At 41.6% G+C, this 20,128-nt stretch overlaps 1 protein-coding gene across 1 annotated transcript; it reads right to left on the bottom strand.

Moving 5' to 3' along the window:
• Positions 1 to 12,066: 12,066 nt before the first annotated feature.
• Positions 12,067 to 13,056, bottom strand: MAS1 (MAS1 proto-oncogene, G protein-coupled receptor). Its single transcript, XM_009988336.1, has one exon. It carries the CDS (start codon positions 13,054 to 13,056, stop codon positions 12,067 to 12,069), a length of 990 nt encoding a protein of 329 aa, XP_009986638.1.
• Positions 13,057 to 20,128: the final 7,072 nt, after the last annotated feature.

Raw genomic sequence — 20,128 nt, 5'->3', positions numbered from 1 at the left:
CAGCCAGCCCAGCCGTTGTAAAATAGATTCTTTCCAGGATTTTGCAAATTTTAACTGGTGTGCTTAAGATTCAAAAGAGGAACTTAGCGTTTAATTTTTATGAAACCACAGTTGAGTAGAAACACCTTTGAGAGGGAGAAGAGGCATAAAGGCAGGGAGAGTGAAAGAAAAATAAAAAATACTCTCATTAAACAGACAGCTATCTTACTTGTGTGAAGAAATTCTATTCACTGATTATGAATGCTTTCCAAAAGTCATTTGCACAAAGAAATGCAAAAGCCCTACAACTGAAATAGTTTCTGTTTCTCTTGCCCATTTCACTGGCATCCAAAGGAATAAGACAGCACTGAAGATCTGCTTCTATGGCAGTTCAACCTGATTCCAGGCTGCTGTGATCTACCCCTTTCCTCCTCCTTTCTCTCAGTTATGTGTTCTGCTTCCCTCCTTCTCAGTAACATTAGTTCTTCTGCAGCAGGGCAGTCAGATGGCTCAAGGTGCGGGTCTGGCTGAAAGCTAACGTGTTGATTGTTCCATGTAAGTATTTAGCGGTATCGGCTGCGTGACTTGGCTCACTGCATATCTGCACAAACACCGACACCAGCTCAAGAAGGAGGACAGGAAGGCATAGCTGGTGCGGCTGGGGGAAGAGGCCCTGAGTAAGATCAGCTTTAGCTGCTTTGGAATTTCACCGGACCAGAGAAGTGAGAAGTTACAGCTCAAGTCTAGCTCACCACTAGCCACACGTGGCCTCAGCCCCCCAGTCCCTTCTGCCTGTCTGCTTGCACAAGATGTGCTGGTACTTGTGTAAAGCCACTCAACTCAATTCAGCTCGTTAGTCCAACAGAAAAAAATCACTTGCTGAAAAAAAAGGAATAGTTTTCTGTTGGCTCAGCAGTTGTAGCAGCTTAGTGAAGTGATGAATCCTGGTACAAGGGCAGAGGAGTAAAAGGAAGGTAAAGCAGAAGGAGGGCCACATTGGTTTGCCTGTTCAGCTGTGATGGCAACTTAGCTTTTAGAGTAACCACAGCCTGACCTAATAGCAAAGTCCTCAGCTAATGAAGAGAGGAAGACCTTCAATCTTTATGCTGGAAAGAGAGTTGTGACATCAAACAATAATCAATATATATCTTTGCTCAGAATCTAAGGAAAAAAAATGATGAAAAGGACTGGGTAAATGCTATTATGCTTGGCAGTTTTCTATTACTACGTGATGGCTGATTGCCAATTGCTCTCTTATTTTAGCCTCCAGTGAATTCCTTAAAGCTCCAAATCTGATTACTCAAGAATCCCACTTGTCTGCTTTTAAGAGTCTAGCCTGTATAGTTTAAGAACAAGTTTGATGTCATGAACTCAAAGGCTTAAAAGAAGACAAAAGCAGTAGACTAAAGGAATACCAAGTTTATTATTTTTGTGGTTATGTTTCTTAAACTTTGCTGCTCTGCTGGCAGTATCAGCATCACTCACTCTAGACAGAGCAGTTCAAATACATAAGACTTACTGTTAAATTCTCTCTCTGCTTACCGAGTTGAATTAAAAATGTATTGACCAGGAAATTCACTGCAGACAGCAGTGCAGGCAGACATTCTGTAGCTTCTGATCTTACTAGCTACCTGAGTTTCTCCCAATAGAGATTTATTCCTGCAATGTTCTTTGTGTACATTTAAGCATGTGAATGGCTCCACTGAAGACAATGTGACTGCTCACTTTGCTGACATTAAGAATGCCTGTAAAGATCTGCAGTGTCAGGGCCTGGCAGTGTATAAACACTTAATTTCAGTTATCTGATGAGAGTTCATTCAAAGTTGTTTACTGACAAAATAATGAAGAAGTTTATACTAGTTACAATCTTCATTCTGCATACTGCTTTGTATGCGTAGGCCCCTATGTTTGCACAAGGCTCAGAGACTGCAGAGTAGTTTCTTTGCATGCAGAGAAAAATATGTGAGCAGCTACCTAACAAGAAGGAAAGAAATTGAAACACCAGGAAAAAAAATCCCAGTTAGAAAGGGAAAAACCAGAAATTCTACTTTCATCTGCAGTACTAATACATATGCATAAACCTAACAACGAATCAAAGTTGCAACACAGCAAAGATGGCTGTGGAGCTGCATAAATACTGACATATGCAGTGTAAATACAAATACCTTTGAAATGAAAGTATAAAGTAAAAGTCTGCAGATTCCAATCCTGTGACTGTTTTCCATTTCCTGTATATTTTCATTAACTTTTATAATCTGTGGGATCCAGTGTTTCTCTAAAGATCCATGGAATTTCTCCCCTATTTATGCTAAGTAAATGCATAAAAATTGTCAGGAGCTGTGTGTCAGTGATTTCTGTTTCCTAAACTACGTTTTGCAAATAGGCAGGAATGTTTCATTCAGAATATCATTTATCAATAAATTATATCGGCATCTCAGCTAACTGGATACCATGGCATGGTGTTAAAATATTGTGAAATGTAATCTCATAATCTTACCTTTTCCTTTTCCGCAGGAGAGGCTCAGCACGGTGACTGCCAGTTACATTGCAGTAAATCCAGGTGTACCTGGAACTCATGCTGAAACTTCCAAGTTATGGATGGTTCTCAGTAGGCAGGGTATCATGAATAGGTAATGAATAAATAGGTCCTCTAGAATTCCTGCTTGCAGCTTGCCAGGTGTCAAATGTCACATCATTTCATGTTCTTCTCATTCAGTCTTGCTTCATGTGGCCAGTATCAGCTGTGCAGTACAGTCTGGCAGCTCGTTTCTATTGCTGTTGTCTCAGTTCCCTTCAATACTCATATCTCACCTCTGTCTTTTCAATAAATAGGAAAAAACACTCTTTCAGAATCCAGAGCTGGTTTTATATTTGATTGTGGGAAATTCTTTCTCCAGTGAGGTATGGAGATTTCTAGCTGTCTGTAAGCAACACTATAATCAAATAATTATTTTTATGAAAACTTCGTAAGGCTCTTCCATGGAGCCATGCTGTTCTTCACAAAGCACAGAGGCACTGCTCGCTAGGTTGTTTTCTCTTCTTTCCCTTTTTCCTGCGCACTGCACCTAAACTTTAGTCTTCCTAATCTTACACCCATTGCTGTTATTTCTGAATGCTCCTTGTTCTTTTTGCTGCTCATGCAGTCTTTCACCGTTTCTCTCATCCTTTCTACTCCTTTTCCTTCCTTTTCTGTTCCACTTCTACTTTTCCCTGTTTCTTTCTCTCTAGTGTTTTTCAAAGGCAAGCTTTTGATAAGAGTTACCTTCTGATTTGTTACGATGAGTTATCCTGCTTTATAACAATTTCAAGTAAGACTGTTGAGGAAAACAGTGCCTGATAACTGTTTCACAGACTTAGGTTTAGGCTTCCCAATGCAGTTAGAGAGATAATTATGGCGTTTCCTAATCTAGCTGATATTGTTCAATGAAACTGCAAAAGAATATCAACACATTGACTTTATTTGAAGTCTTTGTCTTGTTGGAAAAGTCCTTACATGCTGTACTCGGTGTATACGCAGAAAAGGGCGCTGTTTGGTACTGCAGCTTAGAAGATTAGAAGACGGCCCTAGTCAAGGCCATTCCTGAGTCATTGCCTGAGCAAGTCTATAGCAGCTTTTCTGTATTCCTCCATCTCTTTTCATATCTTTGGGCTAGCTTTCAAGGAATATGAATCTTGGCTATTTATGCTTGGGTCAGAACTCAATATTTTATAATGATGAAGGATCTGATTCACCAGCTATGGCCTAGGTTACTTGGTGGACTTGCACCGAGTAGAGCAAGGACTGTAAAATGCAAACCACTTCACCAGAGTAAAACAGTAGTACTTTCATTGGTAGCCAATGAAATTTTGCTAGTGCAAGTTTTTTATGTCAAAGGAATATGATTTGATTCCTCTGCTAATACTGTTTCGTTTGAAGCTCCTACTAGAAATTTATCACAAATGATTTATCCTCAAAGCACCTTACCTAGACACTAAATGTAAAGTGAAAGACTCTTCAGTGTTTTAAACCTTGTTACCCCGTCCTGGGCGCTTTTACTTCAGTGTCACTCTTCACACTTTGATCTGTTCTCCCAGGAGCTTTTGTCTCTGCGGTCCCTTGTTGACAGCCACCTTTGAGCTGGCCACCGTCCTTTGGTTCTGTGACCTGTGCTAATACCGGACGGGCATGCAACACGAACCTGCTCTTGCTGACCTCGTGGTGTTCCCAGAGAGCGTTCGTTCTGTCAGACGAGCAGATATAAGTGTGATGGTAGCGAACACAGCCCCCACCTGCAAGGCAGGCTTTGGAAATTAAAATGTCCCCAAATCTATTTGTTATTTCAGAATTATTTTCTGACAGTTCCCTCTATGCCTTTCCTGACTTACATTTTTCAGCAATCTCTCAGGCTCTTATCTGTTGTCATTAACCACGTACTCCAAAAATGTCACTTTCTCTTTCCAAAAATGATAATCTATCACATTTTACTCTCCAGTAACTTCATTTTTCAAATCACTTTTTAACTTCTGGAGATGAAGCGTTTCTCTTTCCTGCATCCGGGACCTCATCTGTAAATTAACTATCTCAATGTAAGTCGCAGCTCAGCACAGAAGGATGCGATAATGGGAAAAGATAACCTCTTGCTACCTCACCTACAGTAGCTGAAAACAGTTGTGGTTCCTCAGTCGTGAAAGAAGTGCAAGTTAGTACAAGATATGTAAAGACCACTTGCCAGGGCAAAAACCTGCAGGTATCTCCTATGGAGCTGAAGCGAATAAATGAAACTTCTTATATCTGGAAGACTTATTGCCTCATCACGTTGTATTTTTATTCTGAGACAATAAGTAACTTTTCTTTTCCTAATTCAGGAGTTATTTCACCTAATTCATTAGTATGGCAGTAAGTTGTTGTCTTTTCCATCTCGATTGTCACAAGGTAGCTGATGAATTTCTGGTTTGCTTCATTTTTTCTGGCTCTGTGTAGTGTGACTTCTTTTTCTTGTAACTGAAGGACACTAAAATGAAAATGGCATCTTCAGCATGACACTTAAAAATTAAAAAACTTCATACACAGCAGAGAAATGATCAAATTGGTTTTGTATAAAGCATCAAGGCTCAACCTACATTTTCTTTTTTCATATTCCTCTCAGGGAAAAGCACGTTTCTTGCATAATATGCTATTTGTGGAGGACTAAAATATGTGGCATAGTTTATTCAGTTGATTCTTCTATCACCCTGTCTTGCTAGAATGTATTTGTATATTCTGTCCATGTGTACACATTTGTCTTCATAGCCACATTCATAAATATGTTTATGCCAATACTAAATGTCTTCTAGATATTAATTTTATTTCCATTACATTTGTCTGCAAAACATTTTAAGATATCTGAAGTAGAAGAATAAGAAACAAGTTTACATATAGATTCATTTAGAAGAAAAGTAACAATCTGTTTCTTTCTTTAATAACAAATACCACATTTCCCTGTATGTTTTATATTCACAAATTGCTGAAGGAGATAGGGTAGAGAAAAATAACTATCAATAACAATGTAGATATGAAGGCCCAGTTAAGCCATTACAGGATTAATGCCAAATAACAACATTGTATAAATGATTCAATTAAAGATTCATATTAGATTACAATAATAAGATTGCCCATGTAGATCACAAGAAAAGAAAGAGATCTCCAAACTGCACTTTTTGAGTCTGTAATATCTCCCCCTGAGTCAGTGGAAGTAATCCAGATTTTCCTTACATTTTTCCAGTCAGAACCTCTGGTCTGTCTGGCCCAGCCTGTCCCCTGGTTAGAGGCAAGTCCCTTCCCAGCTAAGCCCAGGGAAAAAATTATCAGAATTACCCAAAACAAAAACTGTCGGTTGTATATATTTATTTTCACCAAAATAATTACACTTTGTTGTAGTATGTAATTGAGTATCTTCAGTGAGCTTAGAGTACTAAAGAGAACTTTTTTCCTATAAATAATATATAAAGTTATATCTGAAACACGTATGTCACTGAGACAAAAAGTAAATCCAGGTAGATCAAACAAAACATAGAACATAAAACACTCTTCTCTAATGCATGTAAGCAAATGTTTTTTTCATCTGAGATAGAATAGTGACACCAGGGTATTCACTCCATCTTCTGCACATGGCTGTTAAAACTTTTACATCTCTTTGTACACTCTTCATGCATAAAAATACTTGCTACTATAAATATTTTGATTTATTCTTTACGTCAATGATCTGTTACCTTTTATCATTAATATTTATTTGTTATAATGTCCTATTGTCAAGGCTCGTATTTGTCATGAAGTAAATACTTAATGGGATAAATAAATACTAAATTTAAAATTACTCCTATTCTAGAGACACTTTGTGTCCAGCCAAAAAAAAAACAAAGCCAAAATTAGTTGCTTAGTGTCACTTCTTGCTTAGTGGTGTTAGAATGATAGAATCCAAGTAAGAATTTAGTTCTTCTGCCCTTGAGGACAGTCCTTCAGGGCGACCATGAAATACTACGGAATAGACTATAGAGGAAAGATAAGTAGACAGTGTTAGCGGTGGAGTAATTGTAGCAGATTGAAGAAAGTTCAGGATAAAAATCACTGTAGCAAATTAACATGTTAGTCTAGATTTCAAACCTATGGACTAAAATTCCAGTTGGAATACAAAAAAAACATTTTTTATATTTTCTGTGTCACTGGCTGCCCAGCCAAAGTGCTGGCAGCGATCAAAGATGCCATGAAGGCAAAGCCCAGGGCAGTAATGCGAGGTGGGGGTTACCCTATGGCAGAGTGATGGTCACATCAGAGCGTGGGGCCAAGGCGACCGTTTTAGGTGGTCAGTGACTCTCCAAGGAGCAGCTGGCACAGGGACCTGTGAGGAGAAAAGCATCCCCTGACTTGACTTGACTAAGTAGCATGTAGGACCTGGTTCAAAATGCCACTGTCAAAACATTGCTGGGCAGTAGCTACTATAATACACTCAGATCGTTGCAGGAGCAACCAAATTGTGTACACTTGCACACGGTGTCAAGAAGGGAGCTCCTTAAAAGTGAGGATTTTTTTTTAAAAAAGTAAGTTGAGGAGGAAATATCTGATGGGAGATACAACAGGAGTCTGTTAAATCACAAGGGGCACAGAAAGGCTGGCTGGAGCAGATTGTTCATCTTTTTTCCAACACAAGAATTAGGGACATTGAAAGATCTAGGAAGTGGCAGCTGAAAACAACCTAAAGGACTGTATTTTTCAGAAAACATTTAATTAAGCTGTGAAACAGAGTGTTGAAGACACAAAAAAAAATATTGTATGGCCTCCAGTGAAGGTCGGAAGTATTTGCTGAAGAAAAATCCACTGAAAGTTACCAAATACAAAGATTTCTAGACAAGGAAGTCTCTGAGCTGAAAACTGTTGAAGGCTTGGAGATTACAAGAAGGAAGTGTGATATGTGTTTGTCCTGTTTCTTCTCCTCTGTAGGCATTCGCTTGTGACCACTGCTGGAGATAGGATTTAGGGCCAGATGGACACTGCCACATCCACTCCTTCTCCTTTCCTACCCTCCATATTTCTGAAACAAGTAAACAACTAAAGCAAGGATTCTAGAAATATTTACTATACCAGCAGCAGGTCCAGTCTGTGCATTTAATGAGGCAAAAGTCCAGTTTGGAAAAAAAATATAGGTTGTAATCATATAATTAAAAATTGAATTATTATATACAAGGCAGAAATATTAGAATCATGCAGGCTACCTCGTCTCAGTACCTCTTCTCTGAATTCAGAGTTTTGCACAAACAATACATTTCTTTGAATGTAAATTCTGGTGCTTCATCTTTTAGGCTTGTAGGCATCAACTGAAAAAGCAAAATAATTCCATGTGGGCATCACAGAAGTGTCCAGGCAACCACACAGAAACCAAACTGTCCTTCCTGTTGCATAGGTAGCTAGAAGCTCTGAGTAGGAGATTTTAATAGATTTTAATAAATTATGTCTCCATGGAGTTAGGAAGAGAAGCAGCAGAGCACACATATGGCGGGCAGCATATTATGGCAGCTACACAGAAACTCACACTGATTTTTCTGCTTTCCCGTGACCTAGGCACCATCTGAGAGTACCCTCTGCTGACTGGTATCATCACGGCAACATCAGCAGGCCCTGAATGCCACTGCTTGGACTAAAGGAGTAGCTGAAAGCCACAGGCAGTAGCTGTTCTTTCTGCTGGAAACCAGGCAGTGTTGGGGGAGGAGAGGTGGCCACTCAGCTGGGTCTTACCGTGGTACCCACTGCAGGTACCGAAGGGGTGCACACCCCACCACAAGGTCTGGAGTGCACAGCCCACGTCTAGCATAGCAGGCTAAGGGCTGTGGGTATTTGCAGGTCAAGAAAGCAGTGCAGGGAAAGAATTGCAGAATATAGAGGATAAAAGTCAGCTAGGAATCCAAACGGCCTCTCTGGGCACCATCTAATCAGGCATCCATGATACAGGGAACTTAAGGAGTCATATGCAATCCCTTGTACTACTCTGCTCACAAAACCCAATGGGTGATGAGACTGGCAGAGCCAGAGGACTTGGGAAGGAGTCTCCCCCAGGTGCATTCAGAGCCAAGCATCACAGGCTCCCAGAGGGTGAAATTACCTAGGACCTTGCTGGAGATCTATCTAGGACTTTTTTGAGGACTCTGCAATTGAACTGTCCTTCCTATCCTCCTATTTCATCTTCCCTTAGAGGATTTCCCAGGCTAAGCTCCAGGCTAGAAGTAAAATGGGCAGTATGTTCTCCCTCACCTTTCTGTCCTCTCTGTCACAAGGATCATTCACAAAGTCTGTGAGTTATAGAGGAAAGCTGCTGCATAAACTCATTGCATCATTTTGGACCTAAACGTGTACAGCAACCTGCCCCATGTCATCCTCTCCACCCAGGGGGTAGCTACGACAGAAAAAAAAACTCTTTGTAGTGCTGAGGGAGGTGACTTGCCTCTCTGCATTTCTGACCATGCTTTTATATCCCACAACATTCAGTAGTATCAAGTAGAACAGAAGGGTGGTAAAGACAGTTTTAACAGAGTAAGCGCTATACTAGGCATTTCTTTCTTGAACAATTCCTTGTCTTGTCTGCATATTGCACAAGGCAATCCTTATTGCCCTGGACATTACAAGAGATAACCAAGACATAGTTCTGTTCTGAAGTGTCTATAGAGTAAATGTGAAGGCGCAACACTGGAGAACAAAATAATATAATCGTCATTTTATAGGCAGAAGGGGAGGCACAAAAAATTAGATGCCAAGACTGAATTAAAACAGAATCTGCATCTCTCAGCTCCATGGTTAGTACTTTACCCACAAGACAATCTTTCCTATTGTGCACCACTGCAAAGTGCTTATTAACACCATCTGATACTCACAGGGTTATTTCACCGTCTCCCACAGATGCAAATCATTTTTAAAAATGCAAGCTACTGGAAAATCACATTCTTGTTGTGCAACAAATGAAGTGTGTCACATTTTCCTTGTTCTTTTTTTTAAATAATGGAATCATCTGCTTATCTCTTCCCCTTATACTGCAGCCTGTCTGCACAGAGAAGTGTCATCAAGCACTGTGATAAAGAAGAACATCCCTAAGATATTTTTATCTATTGACTGGGAAACATTAATCATTTTTCAGCTACTAGCTGTTCACTCTTATTCATCCTTCTGGATGTTCTTCTCATTACGAATGTTGATTTTGTCTGCTCTGTGTACTGATCTATGGACAGTTGTCCAAATTCTGAAACATTTGAGGGCATGGCCAGACATAGGTGAAAAAGGGTAAGAAGCTAAAAGTCCTCGAGCACCTATTTAGATCACAAACACTCAAATTGCCCTGCTGTATATTATTGCCTCTTCAGATCTACTGCCCTGGCTACACGCGTAGTGATCCTTAACCTAGAACTGTCACAATAATCCGAGTATGTTTAAGCACTGTAAATAGTATGCCTTGTCTCACCTGAATCACTTTGAGAGGGCTGTGTTACATGTGGGGTTACAGTGGCAGCTTGTTTTTGAACATGCCTACTGCAGATTTGCTCCTCTCTCTGGTTCTGCATGTGATTATTGTAAATGGTCTTGAATTATGGGCAGGGGATGGCTTTCGAGCAAAGTCTGGGATTTTTTTCTGGTCTAGATCTTCCTTAGTATTCAAATCTATGGCATATATCAGTGTTGATAATTCCCTGACAGTCCCCGAGCCCCTGGCAGATGCATGGGCATACATGCCACATGTATGTGGACGTCCCACACACTCATTCCCCCTGACCGTCCCACAGCCCTGCTCCCCATATCCTGTACTCACCATCAGCAATGGGAAGCTGCTCTGCTCATTTTTCATTCCAGCAGTACAGCAGATCACTGCCCAAAGAGAGAAGTGGACTGCACTCATCTACCACCTGAATCAATAGAGGTGACTGGCCTGAGACTAGAGTTTCAAAGAGAAAAACTGGGACAAATAGAGAGGCTGTCATAGGTAAAGGTTTCAATGAAGTGAGGGAATTAGGAAGATATAAGGGTAACCTCTTCCTTTTCCTGAGTCTTTTATGCAGGGACGCACTGCAACACTTTAATGTAAGGAGAAAAAGGCACATGCATAGAAGGAATATTTGTTCATCTGAGATCTCTTCTCTATGTGAATTCCCATCCAATCCTCAGTCTTAATCTACCATTTGCCTTATTCCAGTACTGGCAATCTTTCAACAAAGGAGGGGTAGGTTGTATTTTTCTTTCCCCAGTTAGCTATTAAGTGTGCCAATGGAAACTTGGCGGGAAGATGAAGATGCTGCGTCTGTCTGTGGCAGGAGGTCTTGGTTCCTGCTGAATTTGGAGCTTCATGGGGGCCAGAAGCAAATGCATCTCCCAGACTCCTCTTTGAAAGTGCCACAGCTCTCTGACTGCCCAGACCCCCTATACTCTGTGTCTGTATGGTAAACCCGACCTAGTCCCATCCCCTCCTTGCTGTTTTCTTCCTCTCTGCTCTGCAGCTAGGCTATAGTTGGGCAAGTGGCCCTGGGAATTAAACTCCACAAAATACCAGCCCCAGTACCCTGGCATACAACAGGAGGCGGTTCAGCTGGAATGGTGTGGCTGGAGTGTAGCCCCAAGTTGTGCATTGTGTGAGGCACCTTTCTTTTTTTCTGTTCATCCAAAACCAATTGTTATAAAACAGAGAGACCACACGAGGAATATATATTCTCCAGAGTACAGCGGAGTACTGAATACGTGGCTGGGACAGCAAGGCTTGGGACTGACTTTCTCATAGACTCCTTAAATAACAAAACCTACAGGAACACTGACATTTTGAGGATAAGCCAGCCCCACCCTTCATAATTAGGCCAAAAGCCCTCCGTGAATTGACATCATCCCTATGTTGCCAGCTACTCCTGTGTGTCAGGTACTGAATAATCCAAGGACCCAGATAAATGTTGATGTCACTGGAAATTACACAACATATGCTTTGAAAAGAGGCTCTGAAGTAGCCCCTTAACCACAGAGGAACTTGGCCATTTACTGTGGACGTAAATGTCTTACTAGACCAAAGCTACTCTGTATGTTTGTGGGTATGTGTGGGGACTTACTCTCATACGTGGATTTCTTCCTCTGTTCCCTCTGGGGAGCAGCTCTTTTGCGCACTTGAACAAGTTGGAAACAGTTGAAACTAAATCCCAGTATGAAATGCGAATCCTGCATTTAGTGGCTTTGACTTTTAAAAATGAGAATACACACAGGCCCTGATGACTTCAATAGCATTTATGGGTGCGCAGTGCTTGTATAAATGTCACACTATTTATAACATATTTCTGTGTCCTTTTTTTATATTCTCTGTTGGCCTATCTCTTTTCCACTGTGGTATCTTTGACTGACATAGTCACGTCAGGATGTTGCATGTGTTTGAATAATTAAGAAAATACAAATAAAAGTTATCTTTATTCTACTCCATATTTTTCCATTGCTCAACCACCAAAGATAACAGTGCCATTTCACCACTGCTTTTTACATTCTATGGAAGAAAAACACTTCTAGTTTTGCAGTGGTTTATTAAACCTTCCAAGTCCAATTACTTGCCCCTAGAGTTTCCCCCCAAAGCTTTAGAAAATTGTTTCAGCTATATCCAAACTCATGCCAACTTCCTGGCTTCTTGGCCGCAACCCATCAGCGAGCGCTCTACTAAGAACCACTTTGAGGCTCTCCTTGAACCTCTTCTTCTTGCTGCTTCCTACGAAGAAGTAAACAAGGGGATTGATGCTACTGTTAACGGTGGAGAGAACAACAGTGACGTGGTTCTGCTGGCTGAGCAAAGACGACCAGTGGTGGTAATTCAGAAGATACAACAGCCTCATAGGCATGGCAAAGATGAGGAAGACGATGACAGTGGCCACAATGATGATGTAGAGCTTTGACGAATGAGGTCTCAGGGAGTTACGATGAATCCTGATAACCAAGATCAGGCTGGACAGAATCATTAGAGGAATGAAGATCATGAAAGTCAGGATCCATGTGAAGATGAGCAGTGCTCGGCAATGGTTGGCATTGTCGAATTGTTCCCTCGTTGAATCATCTTTGCATGTTAAGTATTCGGCTACTGTCATTAGAAAAGACAGAGTCCATAGAACTGCACACACAATTGCCGATTGGTGCTGTGAGCGGTGGCATCGGTACCAGATGGGGTAAACAATAGACAGACACCTCTCAATACTGATGGCTGTCAGGAGATAGAGACCAGTATTATAGCCAAGAAGGAAGACAATAGATAGTGTGGTGGTTATATAATAGTAAAAACCATACGCGAATCCAAAACCAGCAATGTACTCAATAGACAGAATAAATGTACAAAGCAGTAAGGAGATGTCAGCAATGGACAGGTGTGTGATGTACGCAGTGAATGGGTTTCTTTTGATCTGGAAGCAGAGGCACCAGAGGACAATTCCATTTTCACAAAAACCCAGGAAGGAGATGATCATAATTACCCAAAGTGGGGTCAATATCTCCCAGACCCTTTCCTGTGCAGAAATGTTTCTGTGCATTGAGATGTTCTCTGTGCCTTCGCTGGGATGAAACGTTATGTTTGACTCATCCATGGGGAAAGCTCAAGTTTGATAGCACAGCTCTTCCTTCTGTAAATATGTATAAAAATATACTGTGAGCATTATGTGCTCCTCCCCTCCCCTTTTTCTTTCTGTTTTGTGGACCCTCATTTTCTGGTCTTATCTGAAAGCCTTAGCAAAAAGAAAACCAGCTGTGGTGCTACCTGAAACCCAGCTGGAACTACTCTTGGCAAAGTTAAAGATTGCTAAGCCCACCATGCTAGCAGAAATCCTGAGCTTTCTTCTCTATGGGGTTCAGCATATGCATGCGAAGCCACAGCTGAAGATTTACCCTCAAAGATCTCCTGGACAAGCAACATCTTCATCACATTGCAAAGTTTCATGATATAGTGGTCACAGATAGCATTGGTTGTTCTTGTCAGAGCTCTAGATTGTTCCCAGACAGGTCTATTCAGCTCCCATTGAGGCTAATGACATTAATTTTGAGTTAAACATATGTATTTCGAGTGAATTTGGCTCGCAAGTTTTTTTGTTTTTCAAAAAAAAATTGATACCAACATCTCTTTTCCAGGAAGGGCTTTAATTAAGTAAGTAAAAATTATATGTAGTTACTCAGCATTGTATTCCCTCCGAGTACAGAGGTGGAGGGAAAGCAAAATGCCACTGTTTTGAGACAGTCATTTTTGACCAGCTTTAAGTGTCATTTATTATCACATAACATAATTTAACCATATTTACACACTCTGAACACTTAGCACAACTGCAATATCCTGCAAACATTACAAATCCAACCCATCACAAGGAGAAATAGTTGTTCAAGTTCCCTGTCATTGTTATAATAGTTATAACTGTTGTTTAGCTGAGTTACAAAACAAGTTCTCCTTTTGTATGTCTTCTTTGATCTCATAACACAGAATTAGCAGCATTGGCTTCAGCTCATTTTCATGTGAATATTTCATGCCCCCTTCCCCGTTAACTTCCCAGCTGCCCCTGTGATGGTACAGAGTCACATTCAGGACACTTGCCGATTTACTGATGTTAACAGGGACCAACTGTTGGCAATAAGCTTGCCCAGCCGACTTGGTTCATCCATATAAGCAACCTTGTTCATTAACATGCCATAATGGGAATTTACCCGTATCCTCAAGCAGTTAAGAACATCAAATGCAAAGTAAAGAAGTTTTGCTGGGGCTAACTTTTACAATTATTATTTAAACAGAGCCATTCACCCCAGTCATAAATTTTCTCTCATGAGCCCAGGGTTTCCCGGGTTCAAAGCAGCTTCTTAAGACACAATATCACAGTCTAAAAAAGAGCGTTCGTTAAACAACCTGGGAAGCCTCAGGGCTTCCTGGCATTTAAACCTGCGCAAAAATATTAATGCTGATCCCACCTGGGTGTTGACCATGACACCACCTGAGACTCAGTCAGAGGGAACAAAAATAGATGGCAACATAGTAGACAAGTGAGTGTGAATGCAACAAGTAAATGCAGTGACTAGAATGAGCAGCAACCTCCCACAAACAGTGTTCTGCAAAAACTGCAGAGGGAAGGTGCTCAGACTGTGCTGCTGCAATTGTAGTAAAGCTTCACAGGAGAAATGGGAGAGGAGAAGCTATCTACTTCAAGTGTTAAAACAAATAGGAAAGGAAAAAAAGAACAGTATGAAAAGAAAGTTCTTCATTCATATCTCTATATAAATGGGATATTTCTGTCTGGACAGTAAAATGAAGAGGAAAAAGTTCTGGACTTACTAAGGTCATTCCCATGTGAAAGCATTCAGAGATGAGAATGGAAAGAGTCCTCCTCTTCCAGATACATCCATGATCTGTTCAGATTTCCCTGAAGCTATTGAAGAACTTCCTTGAAGAAGCTGAAGGTTACCTTCTCCAACCATTTGCCTTTGGTAAGAAAGAGGAGCAAATAGTGACTGTGACCATGACTTCCTCAAAAAGTAGTGTGCAGTTCTCCCATTGCTCCAGACGTCTGAGGCATGCCAAGCAAAGGGCCCCAGGCTCATCATCTGAGGCTGTGTTTCAAATGGCATCACTCAGTAACTGGCAGGTCATCTAGCTGAAAGCCTGGGAGTTAACTCTTGTGGGAACTGAATGGCAGTATATGGAAAGTTGTCCTGAGCTGCTACAATACCAAGAGACGTAGTTTAAACAAACAACCACAAAGTGAGCAGGAAATCTATTTGGGGATGATAAGATCTGAAGGAGGAAAAATCTCAAATTTAGAACTGTGCCACCAAATGCCTTCTAAAATAATACAAGTTGATTCGTAAATTTGTCTTATATTTTTTAATATGAGAAAACAAGAAAGCAAGAAATAGAGGGAAAATGAATGAGAAGGAAGAGGAAAAAGATCTAAGGTGAGGAAAAAAGAGGAAGGAGAAAGAGAAAGAGAGAAAGAGAAGGAAGGAAAGATGGAAAGAAGGAAGGGAGGAAGGAAAGGAAAGAAGGAAGGAAAGGAAGGAAAGAAGGAAAAAAGGAAGGGAGGGAGGGAGGGACGGACGGACGGAGGGAGGAAGGAAAGAAAACTAATTCACAGAATGAAGAAAATAGACAGAAAGAAACCACAGCACAAGGAAAACAGCCACATCAATGCGTTAGTCTCATACATCCATTCCTCTTGGTAAAAACTCTATCTTAAGATTATTATACTAAAAAAAAAACAGCCATGTGAAGTGAAAATCTGTTCTTGAGATTTAAACAGTCTCCCCTGAAAAGTTCAAACAGGCTTAGGAGCAGATAGACTCTTTGAAAAGTCCCCTGAGGATGTCCCCTGCTTTTGCCCCAAGTATTAGGTTGTTTTTATATTCAGATATTAGCAGAACAAACATTCTTAGCCAAAAAAGGAGAGAGTTTGCTTGGTCTTCTCCTTTAGATGTTTCACTAAAACTACCAAATCCCCAAATGGGAGAAACTACTAACTAATGTGAGAAATAAATGACCCCAAAGGGAGGGTCAGAATAAAGTTAGGAAAGTAACAGAGTGAAATAAAAACAACTTCTAATTGCTTTTGTTGGCTTTAAGCTGTAATCCACGTTACATTCAACAGCTATGGGACCAAAAATTTAAGCTACCTTTGAGAAAGAAAAAAGCTTGTTCCTTTTCCATAAAATGAGGTATGTGTATGAGTAATGAGAACAGTCATTGTAGGAACATGTTAACATTTCAAGATTGACCAGGTACCTGGGTCCGTAGCCCAGTTTGCTGTGCAAATGCAACCCAAAATCAGGGATGCCTTGGACCTCCATGTCTCCACGGGGCGGGTGGTTTGTGACACCTCTCTCACACGCACTTCCTTCATGACTGGTCCCTGGGGCACCATTAGTCATCATCTACATGGCCAGGACAGCAGAGTGAAACCTGGACTTGAGGGAAATAGATCACAGACACAGCTTACCCATGGTGACTTCAGGAGTGACAGGAAGGTTGAATAGCATGAGGAGACCCCACGCCTGCTGAGCATTGGAGTGTTTATATCAGATGCTGCCAAGGGATGGAGCGGCTATTTATGAATCAGTTTAACTATTCAGATATTGAACAAGGGGACTACAATAACAAAGCATGGAACCCCAATAGATCTTGGGACTGGAAGTTAGTATCAACAATAAAGATATGATGGAAAATAGAGATACTTTGTTAATTTCAGTCTAAACTGAATGTACAGCAAGATGTGACATGAATAATAGTTTATCCTAAAAATATTTTCTCATACACTAACCTAGTGGAACAGCGCAGCCTTGCAGAGGATGTAAATTTAATGTACTAACTTTCAAATATCCTGTATGTACAAAGCTAGCAGTGTTACCTTTTTATCGTTTTGCTTTGAGCTGTTGAATTATTTCATGTTCTTATATCTCCAATTCCTGGAAGCAGAAGGCAACCTGAAAAGAACTTGCAATCCATTCATTGAACAAAACTCAAAACCCTAGGATTTATAATCCAAATTAGAGGGGTTTATGTGGTTGATACAGGTGCCAGGATACAAAAAAGCCTCTGTGTGCCTGGGAGTCATATCTTCTAACTGTATACTTACATGAGCCATGACAAAAACCCCTAAGGGAAAAGCTTTGGCAGAACTTTCAGGTAGTGCAATTTTTCCTGGTGGTCGTTCAGTCATTACCACTTTCCAGCTGGAATTAATTCAGTAATTATTCAGCTCAGCCAAAGGTTAGGAGTTGGGCTTAGGTTTCAGAAGAGTATGGACTGAAGAGCTGGGCTCAAACAACTAACAGAGGGCTGAGGGGCACACTGGAAAACCGAGGGGTTGTAAGACGACCAAAGCCCAAACAGGGCTCCAGGGTGCCATGGAGAGCAAATGGTGGGGACAAATGCACACGTCTTAAGTGTCTTAAGATCCATTAAGGCTCACAGATACTAGAAGAGCCAGAATCATAGAATGGTTAGGGTTGGAAGGGACCTTAAAGATCTTCTAGTTCCAACCCCCCTGCCATGGGCAGAGAATGACTTATGGTTACTCCTCAATAGGTGATATGAGAATATCATTAAAGTAGGAGTTAAGCTTAGGTTACCCTAACCCAAAACCTACCACAGAACTTGCTAGACATCTTTTATCCTACTCATATCACCCATCATCCTAGCGTATGCCCAGTTCCCTAAAGGGTGGTGATTGATGGATTGTGTTTTATAGGCAAGAGGCATGAGACCTGGATTTATTGTCGGCTTCTGCAAAGCAAGGTGAAAGTATGTGTCACCAGCTAGTTTTGAGGCCAGCAGGGATCATCTGTTCATAGTTAGAAATAAGGTTATGGTGGCAGTTAAGATTCAAGAAAACAGAAGATAAAGACTAAGAAGACTAAGTCCAAAATCAGGGTTATGGTGAGAGACTCCTTGATGGCTGCTCAGTTGTTATAAGGCCAGTTGTAAAATCCTGTAAATAGTAATCATAGAATTGTGGTTTTATGAGAACAGTATGGAATAGCAGGCTCCAAAAGCAAGGATTACTCTTTAATCCTGAAATCCTACTGAGAGATTTTGACACCTAATGTCGGTAGGAGTGAATTAATCATATTTTTTTTTTCTGGGTCGTTAAGACCCGCCGCATGTTGTTTATGAAAATGGGTTTAGGGCCTGTGGCAGAGGGCCTGAAAATTAGGTGTACTCTGAGAACCTGTGAAGAACCTTATCCGAGGTAAGAATAAGGTGGCTAGTGAGAGATGGGCGGTTTGTGGTCACTGTTGGGACTGTATAGGCCCCTCAAATAGTTTGGTAAAGCTATTTTCAGGTTACTTTTCTATTCTTTGTCAGAGATGGTTCTGGATGATTCATGCATTTTAGGTTCTGCTCTGAAATGGCCAATGAGAAAAGAGTAGTTAATAGCGAGCAGAAAGCTAGGGGTAGACGGGCCCGGAAACGGTGTGCCAGGCTCTGGAAACCCCTGGAAGCAAAGCGAGGCACCTGGCCCACCACCACGTTGCCCAGGCTGGTGGCAGGTTAGAAGAATTGTTTACATGTAAGTTCACAGACTGACTGCCACGTGAACATGGGAGGGTTTGGAGACGCTCCTGCTCCTGGCTCGAGCCGCGCCTTCCCTTTTCCCAGCGCTCGGCGCGGGTGGTGTGGCAGCCTCAGCGCTCCGGGGCAATGCAGAGCTCCGGTTCTGCGGCGCCGGGAGAGGCGTGTGCTGCCCGGGCACACCTCTGTCACGGGGGAAGGACAACTCTGGGCTGGTTCCGCTTGTGCAACCCCGCAACCAGAGGGGAAATCAGCTGGTTTCGGTGCAGGAGCTGTACAAACGCGTTCGTACGATCCCAGGTGGCCGCGTGTACCCGCCGGGGTGCAGCACAGGTGCGCCAGATCCAAACGTGTACCTCTGTGTCCTGTCAGGGAGCTGGTGGTGAGGTGGCCAGAGGGCAGTTGCAGGGGGTTTCCCAAATCAGAGAGGGGTGGGGAGTGGAGGGAGAGCACCAGGGAGCAAGAAACAATTAGTGATGCTGAGAGCTTAGGGAGGAACTGGTATAAAATAACAGCAAGGTTTCCTATTGCCCATCTTTCTGTGGGGTTTTTTTTTGAGAAAAAAAAATATTAAAATTTTAAAAGTTATTAAAAATGAATGGAAAAAGTATTCCTGGGCAAGGAAAATAATACATATCTTTACTAAAACTCGCAAGTGTTCACGTCTCAAAGAATCTCCATAACATATTTCTATATCTAAGAAGTGTCCTTTGTAAGTGGAAGTGTGCTCTAGCTCTCTGCCTGCCTCCCACCAAGTCATGGAGAGGGGGATCCTGGGCCTTGATGAAGTACAGAGCAGCTGTTTTCTTTCTTCACAAACCAGCCTCACATCTTTCTGTGCTCTGATCCATTCTTGGTTACACTTTGCCTACCTGAGTCTTTGGCCATTAGCATTCATTTCCTTGCGAAGCCTCACCAACATTTTGTTCCCTATTTCCCTCTTCGTGAAAAATCGGCATGAATCCTTCACAAAACCTTGCTTATTCAGACCGCTCCTATCTTCAGTCAGGTTGAATGTGAAGAGATCTCCTCTATCCTTGGGTTTCAGAGGCTCTTCAGCTGTTCTATAGACCATAGGACCTTTAGTCCTAATGCGTGGCAGGCGGCAGCTCTCACCTTGGGGACAGTGGGGTCTGTCCCCAGCGGAAACCTACCCTTGCTAAAATAATTCTTATTTCCTTCTCGGGCCAGTCAGCAATGGCATAAATGCTAGCACCAAACCCAGCATCATCACACATCGGAAGAGAAAGTACACTGCACCTGCCTGCTGACAGCCCCACCAGCTGCCAAGCATTAGGGCCACCGCTGCTATGTAGTGTAAGACGATACTGGAAGCAGTATTTTCATTCTACATTTTCATTTTAAATATGTAAGACGATACCGGAAACCATTGGGGAGAGAATAGGATAAGAACAGAAGTAATAACTTGGCATATATGATTAGCTTGTACAGGCAGTTCAGACCATTTTAGCTTTAGTTGTGCAAAGCAAAAGTTACAGGATTAGAAAATACGAGAGATGCATGGCAGAGATGAGTCAGAGCTTTCTGTGATAAAAGGTTGGAAGAAAAAGATTGAGTGCCACTAGCCAGTAAACTTGAGTTTTACTTTGTTTCAGTTG

This window comes from Tauraco erythrolophus, chromosome 2 (assembly GCF_009769465.1).
Source record: "Tauraco erythrolophus isolate bTauEry1 chromosome 2, bTauEry1.pri, whole genome shotgun sequence".
Classification (NCBI taxonomy): Eukaryota; Metazoa; Chordata; class Aves; order Musophagiformes; family Musophagidae; genus Tauraco; species Tauraco erythrolophus.
Note: the sequence above shows the minus strand (reverse complement) of the source record. Positions and strands in the feature narration are given on the sequence as shown.